Genomic DNA, 16,386 nt, shown 5'->3' with positions numbered 1-16,386 from the left:
TTTTCCTTTGTAATGGCAATGGCACTCACTCCTGCTACCTGACACTCATGGACCACTGGCACACTGCTAGTGCTTTCCACTGTGCAGACTGATGCAAAGTACCCATTAAGCCCATCAGCTATTTCTTTGTCTCCCATTACTACCTCAACAGCACATTTTCCAGTGGTCCAATATCAATTCTCACCTCCCTTTTACTCTTTATATAACTGAAAAAGCTTTTGGTATCCTGCTTTATATTATTGGCTCGTTTGTCCTCATAGAACCATAGAGCATTACAGCACAGAAACAGGCCTTTTGGCCCTTCTTGGCTGTGCCAAATCATTTTTCTGCCTAGTCCCACTGACCTGCACCTGGACCATATCCCTCCATACACCTCTCATCCATGTACCTGTCCAAGTTTTTCTTAAATGTTAAAAGTGAGCCCGCATTTACCACTTCATCTGGCAGCTCATTTCACACTCCCACCATTCTCTGTGTGAAGAAGCTCCCCCTACTGTTCCCTTTAAATTTGCCCCCCTTCACCCTTAACCCATGTCCTCTGGTTTTTTTTCTCCCCTAGCCTCAGTGGAAAAAGCCTGCTTCCATTCACTCTATCTGTACCCATCATAATTTTATATACCTCTATCAAATCTCCCCTCATTCTTTTACGCTCTAGGGAATAAAGTCCTAACCTATTCAACCTTTCTCTGTAACTCAGTTCCTCAAGTCCTGGCAAGTTTCTCAAATCCTGGCAACATCCTTGTAAACTTTCTCTGCATTCTTGCAACCTTATTAATATCCCTCCTGTAATTTCGTGACCAAAACTGCAGACAATACTCCAAATTCGGCCTCACCTTATACAACCTCACCGTAACATTCCAACTCTTATACTTAATACTTTGATTTATAAAGGCTAATGTACCAAAAGCTCTCTTTACGACCCTATCTACCTGTGAAGCCACTTTTAGGGAATTTTGTATCTGTATTCCCAGATCCCTCGGTCAGTGCCCTACCATTTACCTTGTATGTTCTACCTTGGTTTGTCCTTCCAAAGTGAAATGCCTCACACTTGTCTGTATTAAACTCCATCTGCCATTTTTTTTCATATTTCATCTTTTCTTATAACTTTTTTTAGTGGCCTTTTGTTGGATTTTTAAAACTTACCAATCATCCAACACTCACTTTTGCTATCTTGTATGCCATTCCTTGGCTTTTATGCAGTCCTTAACTTCCCTTGTCAGCCACGGTTACCTACCACTGCCACTTGAGAACTTCTTCCTCTGTGGGACATAACTATCCTGTGGCTTGTGAACTATTTTCAGAAACTTCAGCTACCTCTGCTCTGCTGTCATCCGCTGCTGTATCCCCCTCCAATCCACCTGGGCAAGCTCCTCTCTCATGCCTCTGTAATTCCCTCTATTCCATTGCAATACTAATACATGAGAGTTATGCTTCTCCCTCCCAAATTACAGTCAGTAGAGTCAGTCTTGTCGGTAGATTATTCCCTGTTCCAAGACTTAGCGGCCATCCTAGATGAGTGTCACCACTGTCATGGACTTCATCAGCAAGTGGATTGAGGACTGCGCCAAAGAGGACAATCTAACATTTTGCCGAACTGAAAACGGGAAATCCACACCCTATGAAATCTAGAACTTCTAACATACATATCAGTTAACCTGACCTTTACAAGAAATCAAGATATGATCTCTATAAAGCAGTCCTAAACAGAGCCCCATACAGGCTAGTCAGCTGTGGCAGGGATTATGTTTTCTTCCTGAGCCCATAGCTCTTAATGGAACATAGGCCATCAATGACTTTCTGTCTCCCATTATTCCAACCCTTCTCCAGTAATGCTCCTCAATTCTGACATCATTAGTGCCGCTTTATGCAGTCATGCTGAGCTCGTCAATTTCATCAGCTTTGCTTCTAATTTCTACCCTTGTACTTAAATTTACTTGGTCCAATTCTGATACCTCCCTTTCTCAGTCTCTTCTGCCTCCATCTCTGGTGATAAACTGTCAACCAGCATCTTTTATAAACTACAGATTCCCACCGTTATCTAGACTATACCTCTTCCCACCCTGTTTCCTGTTAAAATGCTGTTCCCTTAGTTCCTTCATCTCTGAGCATCTGTTCCCAGAATGCAGCTTTCCTTTCCAGAGATGTCCTCTTTCAAAAAGCAGGGTTTCCCTTCCTGCATCATTAATGCTGCCCTCACCCACATCTCCTCCATTTGCTGAGCATCCACATTCACCCCATCTTCCCGCTGCTTCAACAGTGATAGAGTTCCCTTTGTCCTTACCCAGAGCCTCTACATTCAATGCATCATCCAAAGGGATCCTACCACCAAACATATCTTTACCAACTCCCCCTCCTACAGTGATTCCCTTGTCCGTTCATCCCTCCCCACTAAAATCCCTCCTGGCACTTATCACTCGGGATCCCAAACAGTCCTTCCAGGTAAGGCAACACTTCTCCTGTGAATCAGCTAGGGTCATCTATTGTGTCTGGTGCTCCCGATGTGACCTCCTCTACATTGGTGAGACCTGTCATAAATTGGGGGACCACTTTGTCGAGCATCTCTGCTCCATCTGCCTAAAGCAGAACTTTCCTTCGGTCAAACATTTTAATTCCAATTCCCATTTCTGTTTTGAAATGTTGATTCATGGCCTCCCCTTGTGCCTGCCAAGATGAGGCCCCCCCTCAGGGCGGGGGAGCAACGCTTTATATTCCATCTGGGTAGCCTCCACCCTGATAGCATGAATAATTAATTCTCCTTCCAGAATAAAAAACATCCCCCCCCCTTCCTCTGTTCCCCACTTTGACCTCTTTTCTCTTCTCACCTGCCAATCACCTTTTCCCTTACCCACCTGGGTCACCTCCCTCCTTCCCTTTCTCCTATGGCCCACTCTCCTCTCCAGCCCTTTACCTTTCTCACCCACCTGGCTTCACCTATCACCTTCTAGCTATCCTCCTTTCACATTTTTATCTGGCATCATCCCCCATCCTTTCTAGTCCTGAAGAAGGGTCCCAGCCCGAAATGTCAACTGTTTATTCATTTCCATAGATGCTGCCTGACCTGCTGAGTTCCTCCAGCATTTTGTGTGTGTTGCTTTCTTTAGGAAGACTGAAAGTACGAATTAGGTTTTTTTTTTCATTTAATGAAACGTTGCATCAGTTTTAATGAAGGGATTAGATTCTGCTGATGTTGTTAAGGCAATGTGAAATATTGGATTTGGTGAAGAGCAGAAGGGGAAATAGGGGATTTGGCAGTAGATAATATCACTGGATTTTGATGGGATTGTTTTTTTCTTTGTTGTGGAAGGCTGAGGTGACTTAATTGAGGTGCATACATCTATTTACTTAAATATTGAAATACAGTGCGGAATAGGCCCTTTTGGCCCTTTGGGGACGTCACCCAGCAATTCCCCAATTTAACCCTAGCCTAATCACAGGACAATTTACAATGACCAATTAACATACCAATGGATACGTCTTTGGACCGCGTGATGAAACTGGAGCACCTGGAGGAAATCCACGCAGTCACAGGGAGAATGTACAAACTCCTTACAGACCATGAAGGGAATTGAACCTGGATCACCTGCACTGTAAAGTGTTGTGCTAACCACTATGCTACCGTGCCACCCACACTAATTTGAGTCTGAATAGCAGGGAAAGAGCAGCAAAGTTTCCTTGTCAAGTAAATTAGTAACCTGGTGGCATAGATTTAAATTAATTTGTGGTGTAAAAGAAAAAAGTTATTTTTTCTGTGAGGGTCAGTGGGTCTTTCTGAAAGGTAGCAGAGGCATAAACACTATTTTAAAAAGTACCTGAACCTCTGTAATGTGTTGGTCAACAGACCACAAATTAGGATGTGGACTGGTCTGTGCAGAAGCAGGGCCCTTTGAGTGGGCTCGTTATGCTCTCTGGGGTTCTATGATGCTCTGACGCAGAGGTGTGTCTTGATTGCCCGTGTTAAACATGTGCTTGGCTTCTATGATTCAATTCATTTTGTATTTAGCACTATTGGCTGAGGGCTGCTCTGATTCTACTACATGTGGGACTGTCCAATGACTGGATTTGTGCTACTGGAACTGAGACATCAGACTGTATTGTTAATCAAAGCTTGTTCCCCTCATTCCCCAGGTGTGATGGACTCACCGATGATGACATGGGGTGAGATTGAAGGCACACCACTGCATTTGAGCGGTTCAGAAACCCCTCATGTCGACAGGACACCAGGACCTGCATTTAAGGTACATCCTGGAAAGGGAGAACACCTCTAGTAGAAACTGTCCACTACATTTCCCTAGTCAATTAACGTGTTAACCTGATGAAGGGTGTTAGTCCGAAATTTCCCCTCTGTAGATGTTGCCTGAGCTGCTAAGTTCTGTGTGGTGCTCTGGATTTCCAGCATCTGCAAAATCTTGTGTGTTTAATATTTTAACATGTGATTTTTGTACCTGTTCAGCCAGCTCGACTTTGGGGTGGTGGATGAAAGGTGAATTTAGGATATTATTCATCACACTACAGAGAGTCGGGTACAAAAACCACAATTGAATGTACCGAGTCTTAAAGTCCTTCACAAAACTGGCACCAAAACACTAAGAAGATTCCAGAGCAAGTCTAAATTTAATTGCCAGTCAACCACACACATGTATGCATCTAAATGAAAAAGTGTTCCTACGGAGCCAAGGTGAAAAACATAGTACGTACTGTCACACACAGCATATCTACTTATGATAGCAGCTGTTGTCACAGGTCCATGAGTGGCATGGCCTGAAGATTGATGGTGAATTCCTGCTGGGTCAGCTGCAGACAAAGGCAATCCGGCTTGTCTTCCAGGGAGTAAACACTGGAAAGCAAAGAGGCAAGTTTAAACAGACCAAGGTTTAAGAGGAGAGCTTGAGACATTGAAGATAAAGATACACTTGTTAATACTGGATCAATTGTATTAATTGTATTGGATCAGGAGTCCAGAACCTGACTACTACTCATTTCATGGAATAGAGGAAATTACAGAGACAAATGGGAACTGAGAAACCGTAGAGATTTGAAAATAGGAATGAGCATTTTAAAATTTGAAACAAAGCTTAATACATACACAGACTGGATGACCATAATAAGCAATCTGTGCTCAGTCACCAGGATAAACATGCAAAGTAATACTGGCTGCAAATTGCAGCTGGTTTCAAAGTATAGAAGGCACTTGTGTTTCTACATTGAATCAGAATCAGGTTTATTATCACTGACATGTCGTGAAATTTGTTTTTGCAGCAACAGTACAGTGTAATGCATAAAAAAAATTATAATAAGAAATATATATAAAAAAAGAAATTAAGTATTACAAAAAGAGAGGGAAAATAGTGAGGTAGTGTTCATTGGTTTATAGACCACTCAAGAATCTGATGGTGGAGGGGAAGAAGCTGTTCCTAAATTGTTGAGTATCTTCAGGCTCCTGTACCACCTCTCTGATGGTAGTAATAGGAAGATGGCATGTCCTGGGTGGTGGGTTACTTAGTAATGGATTCATCCATTTTGAGGCATCAACTTTTAACAATGTTCTTGTTGGTGTGGAAGCTTTTAACCACGACGGAGCTGGCTGAGATTACAACCCTCTGCAGCTTTATCGATCTTGTGCATTGGTACCTTTATACCAGATGGTATTGTGTGCAGAGCATTAGTGACCAAGGACAGACATCTGTCCCCCTATTCCTGTTAAAGACAGCATGTAGAGGGCTGAAAAGAACTGCTTATTGGGAACTGCAAAAAATGCTCTATTGGTTAGAATCACACCTCATACAAACTGCTAAACCTGCTTAATCATTTCCGCCCCTGGATACCATTGTCAGAGTTCCTCAGGATGGTGTCATTAACTTCACTAACTTACCTTCTCTGATCAGGGGATGCATGCACCACTCCTCAATCATACATCCAAACCTAGCCATTATTCAGCAATGCCATGTGATCCTCATGCCACGTAAGTCCCAGGAAACTCGTGTCCTTGACCTTCAGTGGGACAGCCTTTGCTCAGTCCCCGTCATCATCCAGCTATGCCCACAGGTCAGCAGCAGATCAGATGGACTCATCCCCACTTGCCTGCAGGAGTGCCCTGACAACAGCACCTGAGGAGTTTACACCCGTTCAGCGACTAGGAGGTGACTTGATAGGAACTCAATCCATCACCATCACCCCATGTCTGATGTGACAACCATTTGCAACATAGAGTTATCTGCAAGGGCTGTATCCGGACAGCACCTGCCAGACCTATCATTTTAGCTGTAAATGAAAAACAATACAAGTAAATCTGTATTTACTCTAAATCTGAAGCAAAAGCAGAAAGTTCAGGAAGCAGTATTTTTTACTGTTACTCCAGTATCCATACAAGATAGAACACTACAGCACATTACAGGCCCTTCAGTCCATGATGTTGTGCTGACTTTTTAACCTACTCTAAGATCAAAGTAACCCTTCCCTCCTACATAGCCCACCACTTCTCCATCTTCTAGAAAAACAAGGACAAACACAAGTGTTACTGCTGCCTGAAAGCCCCCTTCATGCACTAGAAAATGTATCATTCAAAATGAATTCCTGGTTTAAATTGTGGACCTACTTACCCAAAGCAAGGTACCACTGGGAATGTGGCATTTCAAGAGAGCCTCACCTCTCTCTTCTCGAGAGCATTGAGTTGGTGATTGTTGGCTTGCCAGTGACACCTGTATCATGCAAATGAATGTTTTTATTGAAACTGGAATTGATAACTTCGGACCCAGGTGGACAACAATGAAGAATATGTTACAGAAAGGTTCTGCTGTCATCTGTATCAGAGTTGGTCAATAAGAAGAACTGTTGATTACTTGCAACATAACATAGAAGGTGTTTCTCTTGGTTTTCACCAAAGTGATTTTTAAACATTGTCATGAATCCAAGAAAGTAAAAAGGAGTGTTTTAGGAAGCTGCTATACATTCAAGGCCACAGAAGGGAAGGGTTAGTTAGCAATCGGGTGGTACTGTGCAGTGATGGAGTAGATGTCCTTTTCCTTTTTCTTTGAGGCAGATTTGAAGGCTGTTGTGGCAACACCTGAAGAATTGCCAGATCTGCAACAAGGTCGGTCAGCATGGAAAAAGCTGGATCTTAAGCAGATTAATGGGAATGGGGTCAAGGGAGCTGAATTTTAGTGGAAAGATGAGCTTAAAGAGGGGAAGAAAATGTGAGTTTAGGGCCATGATGAGACTAATCTCAGGTTGGAGGAGCAGAACTTCATATTCCATTTGACGTCACAGCATGAACATCTATAACTTCTGTTAATTTCTCCTTCCTCTTTTTCTGGCTCCCTCTTACCCCTTCTCTTCTCACTTGCCTATCACCTTCTGGTCCTCCTCTTCCTTCCCTTTCTCCCATGATCCACTGACCTTTTCTATCAGATTCCTCCTTCTTCAGCTCACCCACTTTTCCACCCATCAACTCCCAACTTCTCAGTTTATCCCTCTCTCTTCCCCCTCTCTTGGTCTTGCCAGCTTTTACTGCTTCCCCTATCTTTTTATTCTGGCTTCTTCCCCCTTCCTTTCCAGTCCTGAAGAAAGGACTTGGCCTGAAACATTGGCTGTTTATTCCCCTCCATAGATGCTGCCTGACTTGCTGAATTTCTCCAGCATTTTGTCTGCATTACTCTGGATTTCCAGAGGATCTCTTGTGTATATTCTATAAAATCTTTGAACATTAATGTGTGGCCCTTACAGAAGGTTTATGGTAAATTGGGGTGTTGGATTCACTGGGAAGGCCACCAATTTACTGTCCATTTCTAATTCCTTTTAAAATTATGCTGGTGACTCTTTAAGCCCTAGCTTCATCAGCAGCATTTAGAGCAGTGGATGGACATTTGAGGAGAAAAAACCAAAAGCTATGTGGCAATGCTGCAGGAAAGGGAGTTTAGTCAAGGTTTCAGCCATCTTGGAGAATGTGAGCGACAAGGGAACTATTGGGATATGGTCATTTTATTTGGTACAACATGGGTTGTGTCTCTCTGCACCTTTTATCCTCATGGACAGTGGAAATATGGGGACATAGTGACAATTAACAAGCTCCAGCAGAGGGCAGATCTGCCCATGGAACCATATCTCATTATTTCATGGGGTGCCAATGTAGACATCTCCATTCAGTGGCCATTTTATTAGGCACCTCCTGTATAAAGTGGCCACAGTTTATGTTTGTGGTCTGCTACTGCGGTAGCCCATCTACTTCAACATTTGGCATGCTGTGTTTTCAGAGATGCTGTTCTGCACAATGTGGTTGTAATGAATGGTTGTTTGAGTTACTACTGTCTTCCTGTCAGCTTGAACCAGTCTGGCCGTTCTCCCCTGACCTCTCTCATTAACAAGATGCTTTCGCCCACAGAACTGCAGCTCACTGGGTGCTTTGTTTTTTTGCATCATTCTCTGTAAATTTTAGAGACTATTGTGGGTGAAAATCCCAGGAAATCTGCTGTTTCTGAGTTACTTAAACCACCCTGTCCGGCATCACCAATCATTCCATAGTCAGAATTTCTTTCTTATTCAGATGTTTGTTCTGAACAACAACTGAACCTCTTGACCATGTCTGCATGCTCTTATGCATTGAGTTCCTGCCACGTGATTGGCTAATTAGCTTTTGCATTCATGAGTAGGTGTACCTAATAAAGTGGCCACTGAGTGTTTGTGGTTAGGAAACCTGTGTGTGAACTCAATACCTCCTGGCTTCTGCTCTCTTGCCACAGATTCTGGAACCAGGCAGGAGAGAGAGACTGGGCCTTAAAATGGTCAATGAGGTTGCAGCCAAAAACAGAACCAAGAAACAGGAAGCTTTGAGGAAGGCGACAGAGAGTCTGGTCAGGTGAGTGTGGACACTCGGCATCGTCCCTTCACAGTGCTTGAATGAGATTACGGTGTGGGAACCCCAACCCAGGGATTAGCACCCAGACCTATGAAGACTGCTGGGGGCCGCAATGACAGGTGCAGTTTGCCATTAGTTAGCAAAAAGGTGCTAGATAGGTGAGTTCTGTCTCTTCCCTTCAACAACCTGGACCCTGCCGATGTATATGGGCTTGGGGACAGACCCTAGGGAAGGGAGGGTGCAGGTCTTAGGTTGGAGGGAGTGCATCTGTGCTGGGATATCAGTAGTGGAGGGAGGCAGATGGGTCTCCCTCTGGGAGTAATGTGAGCATGCAGTAATGTGGGAATCTGACGTTGGAGTGAAGGAGGATGAGAGGTGTAAACGATAATAAGAGGCATAGAATGGGTGGACAGCCAGAGACTTTTTTCCAGGGTGGAAATAGTTAATACCAAGAGGCATAATTTGAAAGACAAGAAATTCTGCAGATACTGGAAATCCAAAGGAACACACACAAGATGCTGGAGGAACTCAGCAGGACAGGCAGCATCTATAGAAGTGAGTAAGCAGTTGACATTTCAGGTTGAGACCCTTCTTTAAAACTGGAAAGGAAGGGGGAAGACAGCAGAATAAAAAGGTTGGGGGAGGTGAAGGATACCTAAAAGGTGATAGGTGAAGCCAGGTGGGTGAGAAAAGTAAAGGGCTGAGAAGAAGGAATCTGATAGAAGAGGATAGTGGACCATAGGAGAAAGCAAAGGGTGGGGGTGGGGGGGGGGGTGGGGAGAACCAGGGAGAGGTGATAGGCACGTGAGAAGAGTTAAAGGGCCAGAGTGGTGAATAGAAGATGGTGGGGGGGAGGGAATATTTTTACCGGAAGGAGAAGTTGATATTCACGCCATAAGGTGTTGCTCCTCCACCCCAAGGATGGCTTCATTGTTGCACAAGTAGAGAACATAGACCGACATGCTGGAAAGGGAGTGGGAATCAGAATTAAAATACTTAGCCACCGGGAAGTTCCGCTTGTGGCAGTTAGCGCAAAGGTGCTCGACGAAGCAGTCCCCCAATTTATGACGGGTCTCACCAATGTAGAGGAGGCCGCTTCAGGAGCACCAGATACAATAGACGACCCCAGCAGGTTTGTAGGTGAGGTGTTGCGTCACCCGGAAGGACTATTTGGGATCCTGAATGGAGGTGAATGGGCAGGTGTAACAATTTGGCCACTTTTAAGGATAAGTTCCTGGAGGGAGATTAGTGGGGAGGGATGAATGGATAAGGGAATCATGGAGAGAGTGTTCCTGCGGAAAATGGGGAGTGGTGGGCAGAAAAGTACAGGAAAGATGTACAGGAAAGAGTGGTGGGTGTGTGGAATCCCCAGCCAAGGGTGGTGGCAGAGGCAGGTAGATATATCAGCCACATTTAAGAAATTCTTAGATAAGTACATGAATGATAGGAAAGTGGAGGGTTCATGTGGAAAGGTAGGGCAGGTGGGTTAAAACATTGTGGTCCAAAGTGCCGGTATTAGGCTGTGGTGTTCTATGTTCTAAATTTGGGGTGTTAGCATGACAGCTTATTCCTTCACTGGAGGGTTGAGGTATTTGTTTCTCCTCCACAGCCTTTCTCCACATGGTATCAGTCCGGTGATGTCACCAGCCCTGCAGCGCCTTGTGAACCGCACCTCCAGCAAATACACGGACAAAGCTCTGCGTGCCAGTTACACGCCCTCGCCGGCACACAAAGGGACGCCACGGTGTAAAACGCCACGTGCTGGTGTCACCCCTAAAACGTTTATTGCTACCCACACGCCGAGCAGCCAGGACCCCACCTCCATCACAGACAACCTGCTGCAGTTGCCCAAGAGAAAGAAAGCAGCGGACTTCTTCTAGGGTCAGTCCTGTCCCGTCTCTCCTGTGGAAATGGGAAATCTTCAGACTGAGGATGGGAGTACTTAACAACAAACTATGACCCTGCATTCATCTACTAAGGAGTCCTGTAATGTCGTTTCTGTCTGCCACTTCTATAGGTCTAACATGGTGCAGTCGATATGTTGGCAGTGAGAGTTTGGCACATGAGCTGGCTGTTAAACTACTTGGGTTCTTGTAATCTGCCAAGGCCGGCCAGCCGAGTTGATGGGCCTGGGCTGACCATCTCAGCCTTTCGCTGCCTGATACAACTGTGGTCCTCAAGAACGCTCAAAGGTTTTGCCTGTGTATTAACCACTTTGGTATGGGCACATCTCATACCCATTTCTGTCCAGCCTGTTATCCATTTACTTTGGCTAGTAGTATTGGGGTTTTGGGATTGATGACTTTGTTGTGGAAGTACAGTTGGTTCAGGGACTCTGCTGTGGCCTCATTTCCTAAGGCACTGCCTTCCCACTTAATGATCAGTGTGTTAATTGCGTGTACCCACAGACACAGAGAGCGAGACATACCTTTCCCTGTACACAACACCAACTGGAGAGTCTCCCTCTCGTGCACCCTGAGTGACCATCTACAAACAGTGCCAGTGTTCAGGGGATGCTGCTCATTCACGTTCACTCACTTTTGTCTGTACCCTCACTCCCAATCATCATCAGTGTCCCCTCTCTGCCCGTTGGTACCTTATCAGTGCTCCCTTTCTCATATCTCTTTATTGGCTCCCCTCACCACCCCCGGGTCGAGCCCTCCCTCTGTATTAAAATTTGTTTCTCCACCTGCACCAGCCTTGAGCAGGGTTTTTAACCCACGTCTGTCTGATGCATCCTCTCTCAGACCATCCTCTCTCTTGCCCTCCCCTGGGTTGTTTCCCTCTGCCATTCTACCGTTCCCAGACAATGTTTTTGGTTCCTTTTTTTGCTGCGAGCGTGTGTATATATGTGTGTGCAGGGAGACGCAGACAGACAGACACACGTCTTTGCTTTGCCCTGAGCCCCCTTGGACATGCCTTTATTCCGTTAATGTGCTGAAATTTCCTGACAGATTTTCTTTCTAGAAATGACCTCTGGTTAAGAGAAACAATATGCAGCTTTTTTTATGTGGACTTTGAGTACTGTAATGCTTCCAGATGGGAACCAACTCCTGCATCTGCTCACTTACTGCAGCCTCGGTAATGTCCTCACTTGGGACAGGTGCTCTAAATCATAGAGGCAAGTTCTGGTGCTGAAGGCTGTTCAGGGGATTGTAGCCATAGCAACTGAAGATTTGGGCTAATCCCTCTTTCCTGGTACAATGGGCAGTGAGTTCCAAACCATCACCACTCCTTGGACTTCCTCTGACCCTTAATTCTTAAACCTCTCAAACTTTTGCCTCTTGCTTAATTTTCTCTGTGTTCGGGCAAATTTGCTCCTTCCTCTCTATCCTGTACCACCATTATTTTATACACTGCAGCTAAATTAAACCCTTACCACCTCTTCTACAGAAAGCAGTGTCAATCTAATCAATAATTCTTCACATCTGCAATTCTCCTAGCCTGACAACATCTTATAAGCACATTCTTTGCTATCATGTATTTCCTTTAAGTGACCAGGGTTGTTTTAACTAGTCTTTATTTCAATGTATGGATCCCAGATCTTCACATTTCATTCCTTGCCGATGAAGGCATGTTTATCTTTTGCTTTCCTATCACTATCTATATGCAATAAATCCTGTGTGGATGGGACTTTAGTGACAGACTAACATATTTTCAGACTACTGGGCATTACTCATTTTATTCCAATATTTTAAACGTGACAAATAGTTTAATAAATTTCCAGTAAGTTCTGAATTTCAAGGGAGTGGGAAACTAAGTCCTGATGAGTTTAAAGGGAGCTCAGGGAAACAGAAGTCGGTGAGTCTCCAGTACGTTGCTCAGGGTGCACACCAGATCCAAGCTACCTTGGGGTCCCTCGTATTGTGAACTCCTGCTCACATTCCTGGCCCCTGGTGCTCCCAGGTGCAACTGCCCCTGAGTATGCAGATCCAGGGATAGTGGGTGTCCTAATGAGTGAGTCAGATGTTGAATTATTGTGGATTATCAGAGTTTAATGGAACTGAGTTCCTATCTGGACCCTGTAGAATTGCACTCAGTCTCCTACAATCCATCTCATTGCTTGTTTCTTCTCCAATCCATCACCTCACACTGATCTAAAATAATTCTGTTTGCTACTTTTCTGCGTATATATTCCCATTGATATCTCTGAGTTAATAAGTATCCTCTTGTGTTTCATGATCATCTGCCACCTTTGTGTAGATGAGAATAGTAGGAAAATGGGTTTTCAATTCCTGCCCTATAGTCAGTGAAAGAAATACTGAGCACGTTGGAAAAGATGTGATAAGCTAAGGCAAGTGGAGTGCAATATGATGGGTCAGAGATGTGGCGAATGAATGCTGCTGACAAATGCAATCTGACAGAAGCTAAGATGATTGCAACAACCGGGATCAAAGTTGCATCTTGCTCACCAGCACACACCCAGTTCCCACACTCCCTTTAAACTTAACGGGATTTGTTGGCCATGCTCCCCTGAATCTAAATGGGTTCATTGAAATGTTACTGTGAAACATCTTTAAAAATGGGAATTAAACATGTGTGTTGGGATATTAATAAAACAACATCTGATGGTTTGGAAAATACCTGGGTTTCATCACTTAAGTTACAGAGAAAGGTTGAACAAGTTAGGTCTCTATTCATTGGAGCGTAGAAGGTTGAGGGGGGATTTGATCGAGGTATTTAAAATTTTGAGAGGGATAGATAGAGTTGACGTGAATAGGCTGTTTCCATTGAGAGTAGGGGAGATTCAAACGAGAGGACATGATTTGAGAGTTAGGGGGCAAAAGTTTAAGGGAAACACGAGGGGGTATTTCTTTACTCAGAGTGATAGCTGTGTGGAATGAGCTTCCTGTAGAAGTAGTAGAGGCCAGTTCAGTTGTGTCATTTAAGGTAAAATTGGATAGGTATATGGACAGGAAAGGAGTGGAGGGTTATGGGCTGAGTGCGGGTAGGTGGGACTAGGTGAGATTAAGAGTTCGGCACGGACTAGGAGGGCCAGAATGGCCTGTTTCCGTGCTGTGATTGTTATATGGTTATAAACCTCCAACATAGTCCCAAGCGTTCCTGCTTTTTGGAGCTTTACTATACATAGGCCATGGGAAATGTCCCAAAAAGCCACATAGACTGTTGATTGTATTTCGAGTGGACAGGGTGGGTTGGGGTGAGGGCTGCTATGGTCAAATAAAACCAGAACTTTCGAAAATCCTGGCCGATCACATATGCAGGACTCAGGGTGACCTTGGCAGAATATTTGGGCTTAGAGAGAATTATTCTGCAGCATTAAAGTTACGCAGTGTTCCCTGGAGGGGTGGTTTGGATGAAGTTGTTAAGGTATTTGGGAGAACTCGGGGTATGTTGTCACACTAGTTAAGAAGCCTGGAATGAAAGGGCTGGCTTAAGTATTAAAACTGGGTCTCCCCTTTTCTACATGTAAATAGTGATTGGAGTCTGGTTGATACCAGGCCAATAATGTTTTTTTTAAATCTGAAATTAATAGACATTAAAGCACAGAGGAGAATGTAGTGTTATGTCACTGATTCAATTAAGTCACATTGATGGGCCCAACAGGCTCAAGGAACAAGTGGCTTACCCTTCTCTGTGTATCTCTTTTTAAATAAACTTGAAGAATGTGTGTATTTTTCATATTTATGTCATGTACATTGCTGTATTTCTTGGGGGTGCTGAATTAACCCAGACTGAAGAAGGATATGAGTGATATTGCTGTTTCTTCATGTGACCAGGTATTCACCATCACAGCTTGGCACACACAATTAAACAGGTATTTTGCACCAGTCCCTGTGATACCACAAGCATTCCCTTAACCCTGAATATTGCCAGGGAGGAATTAAATACCATCACCTTCACTAGAGAAATAGTATTTGGCAAAATAATCAAGGCTAAAGGCTGATGATGCTGCCTCAGAGCACTTGTATTGTCATGCACTCAAAGGAAGTGTCTTCTGAGAAGTAGATGAATCTTGTAATCTTCATTCTTACACTCTAAAGTACCAATGCAATATTCCTAGTAAAAAAAGTGGGTAACTAGGTTAATTTTAGTCTTAACATCTATGGTTATGGGAATGTTAAACTCAATTATCAAGAAAGTTGTAATAGCACATTTGAAAAATCAGATACAACAAGGTAGTCGCATGGCTTGATGAAGAGGATATTGTGTCAGGCAAATATATTAGAGTCTTTTATTGATGAAGTATTGACCAAAGTGGCTACAGGGGAAAAGTTGATAACGTGCCTTTAGATTTCCGGAAGGTGCAGATAGAAAGGTTTGTAATGAGAGCTTTTCACATATTGGCATTCATAAATCAAAGTATAGAGCACAGGAGTTAGGATGTTATGTTGAAGTTGCATAAGATTGGTGAAGCATAATTTGCAGTATTGTGTGCAGTTCTGGTCACCTACATATGGGAACAATACAGGATTGAAAGGTTGAATAGGTTAGGACTTTATTCCCTGGCATGTAGGAAGGGGCGGACATTTGATACAGGTATACAAAATGATGAGGGGTACGGATAGGGTAAATTCTTGCAAGCTTTTTCCACTGAGGTTGGTTGAGACTGGAACTAGAGGTTATAGGTTAAGGGTGAAAGGTGAAATGTTTAAGGGAAACCTCTTCACTAAGTTGCTGGTGAGAGTGTGGAACAAGCTGCCAATGGAAATGATAGATGCTGATTCCATTTCAACATTTAAGAGAAGTTTTGATAAGTATATGGATGGGAGGGGTATGGAAGTAGCAAGTCAAGATAATGTGGTAATTTAAGATGGGTCTTAGTAACCTAGATGGGATGCCACAGAGATCAGTGGTGAAATCACAGCTGTTGATATATTAATGACTTAGAGGAAGGAAATAGATTTGTGGCCAACTCAGTGACAGGTATGTGGAGAATACAATGTTTACAGAGAAGCATCTATAGGTTAAGTGAGCAGGCATAAAGTTGGCAAGTGGAGCATAATGTGGGGAAAATGTGAAATGGTTTTGGAAGGAAGAACAAGAGAAAAGCTGTAGCACAGAGGGATTCGAGGATCCTTGTGCTGAGAGACAGGAAGCCAGCACGTGCAGCAGGTAATCTGGAAAGTAAATGGAAATTTCAAGGACATTGTACTGCAACTGTGCAAAACATCAAGAGAACTGTAAAGTATTTTAGTCCCCCTATTTAAGGAAAGAAGATTTCACTGGAAGCAATTTGCAGAAGGTTCACTAGGATTAACCTGTGTTGGGAGGAGTTGTCCTAAGAGGAAGCCCTGTTGGTACTGTACTCTGAGTAGAGGTTGGGACTGTACTCAATGGCATTGAGAGGAAAGTTATTGGCAGCTACAAAGGAATCGGAGGACATGGTATCAGAATAACACAAAATGCTGGACGAACTCAGTAGTTCAGGCAGCCTCCATAGCAAGGAATAAACAGTTGACATTTTGGTCTGAGACCGTTCATCAGGATTTCCAGTATCTACAGAATCTTTTGGTATCAAAATAATAGTGTGCTCATTGAAGACTAAGATGACAATTTTTTTTTATGTGAGTCAT

General features: G+C 43.7%; 1 protein-coding gene across 1 annotated transcript in view; it reads left to right on the top strand.

Moving 5' to 3' along the window:
- Positions 1–14,506, top strand: part of ess2 (ess-2 splicing factor homolog) — a 43,608-nt gene extending 29,102 nt beyond the window's left edge. The window contains exons 8-10 of the mRNA XM_073055666.1: positions 4,126–4,235; positions 8,733–8,848; positions 10,458–14,506. Of these exons, the coding sequence (XP_072911767.1) occupies positions 4,126–4,235; positions 8,733–8,848; positions 10,458–10,728 (497 nt within the window). The 3' untranslated portion in view covers positions 10,729–14,506. The remainder of the gene's footprint in view (positions 1–4,125; positions 4,236–8,732; positions 8,849–10,457) is intronic.
- Positions 14,507–16,386: the final 1,880 nt, after the last annotated feature.

The sequence above is a fragment of the Hemitrygon akajei genome, chromosome 9 (genome assembly GCF_048418815.1).
Source record: "Hemitrygon akajei chromosome 9, sHemAka1.3, whole genome shotgun sequence".
NCBI classification, from domain to species: domain Eukaryota; kingdom Metazoa; phylum Chordata; class Chondrichthyes; order Myliobatiformes; family Dasyatidae; genus Hemitrygon; species Hemitrygon akajei.
Note: the sequence above shows the minus strand (reverse complement) of the source record. Positions and strands in the feature narration are given on the sequence as shown.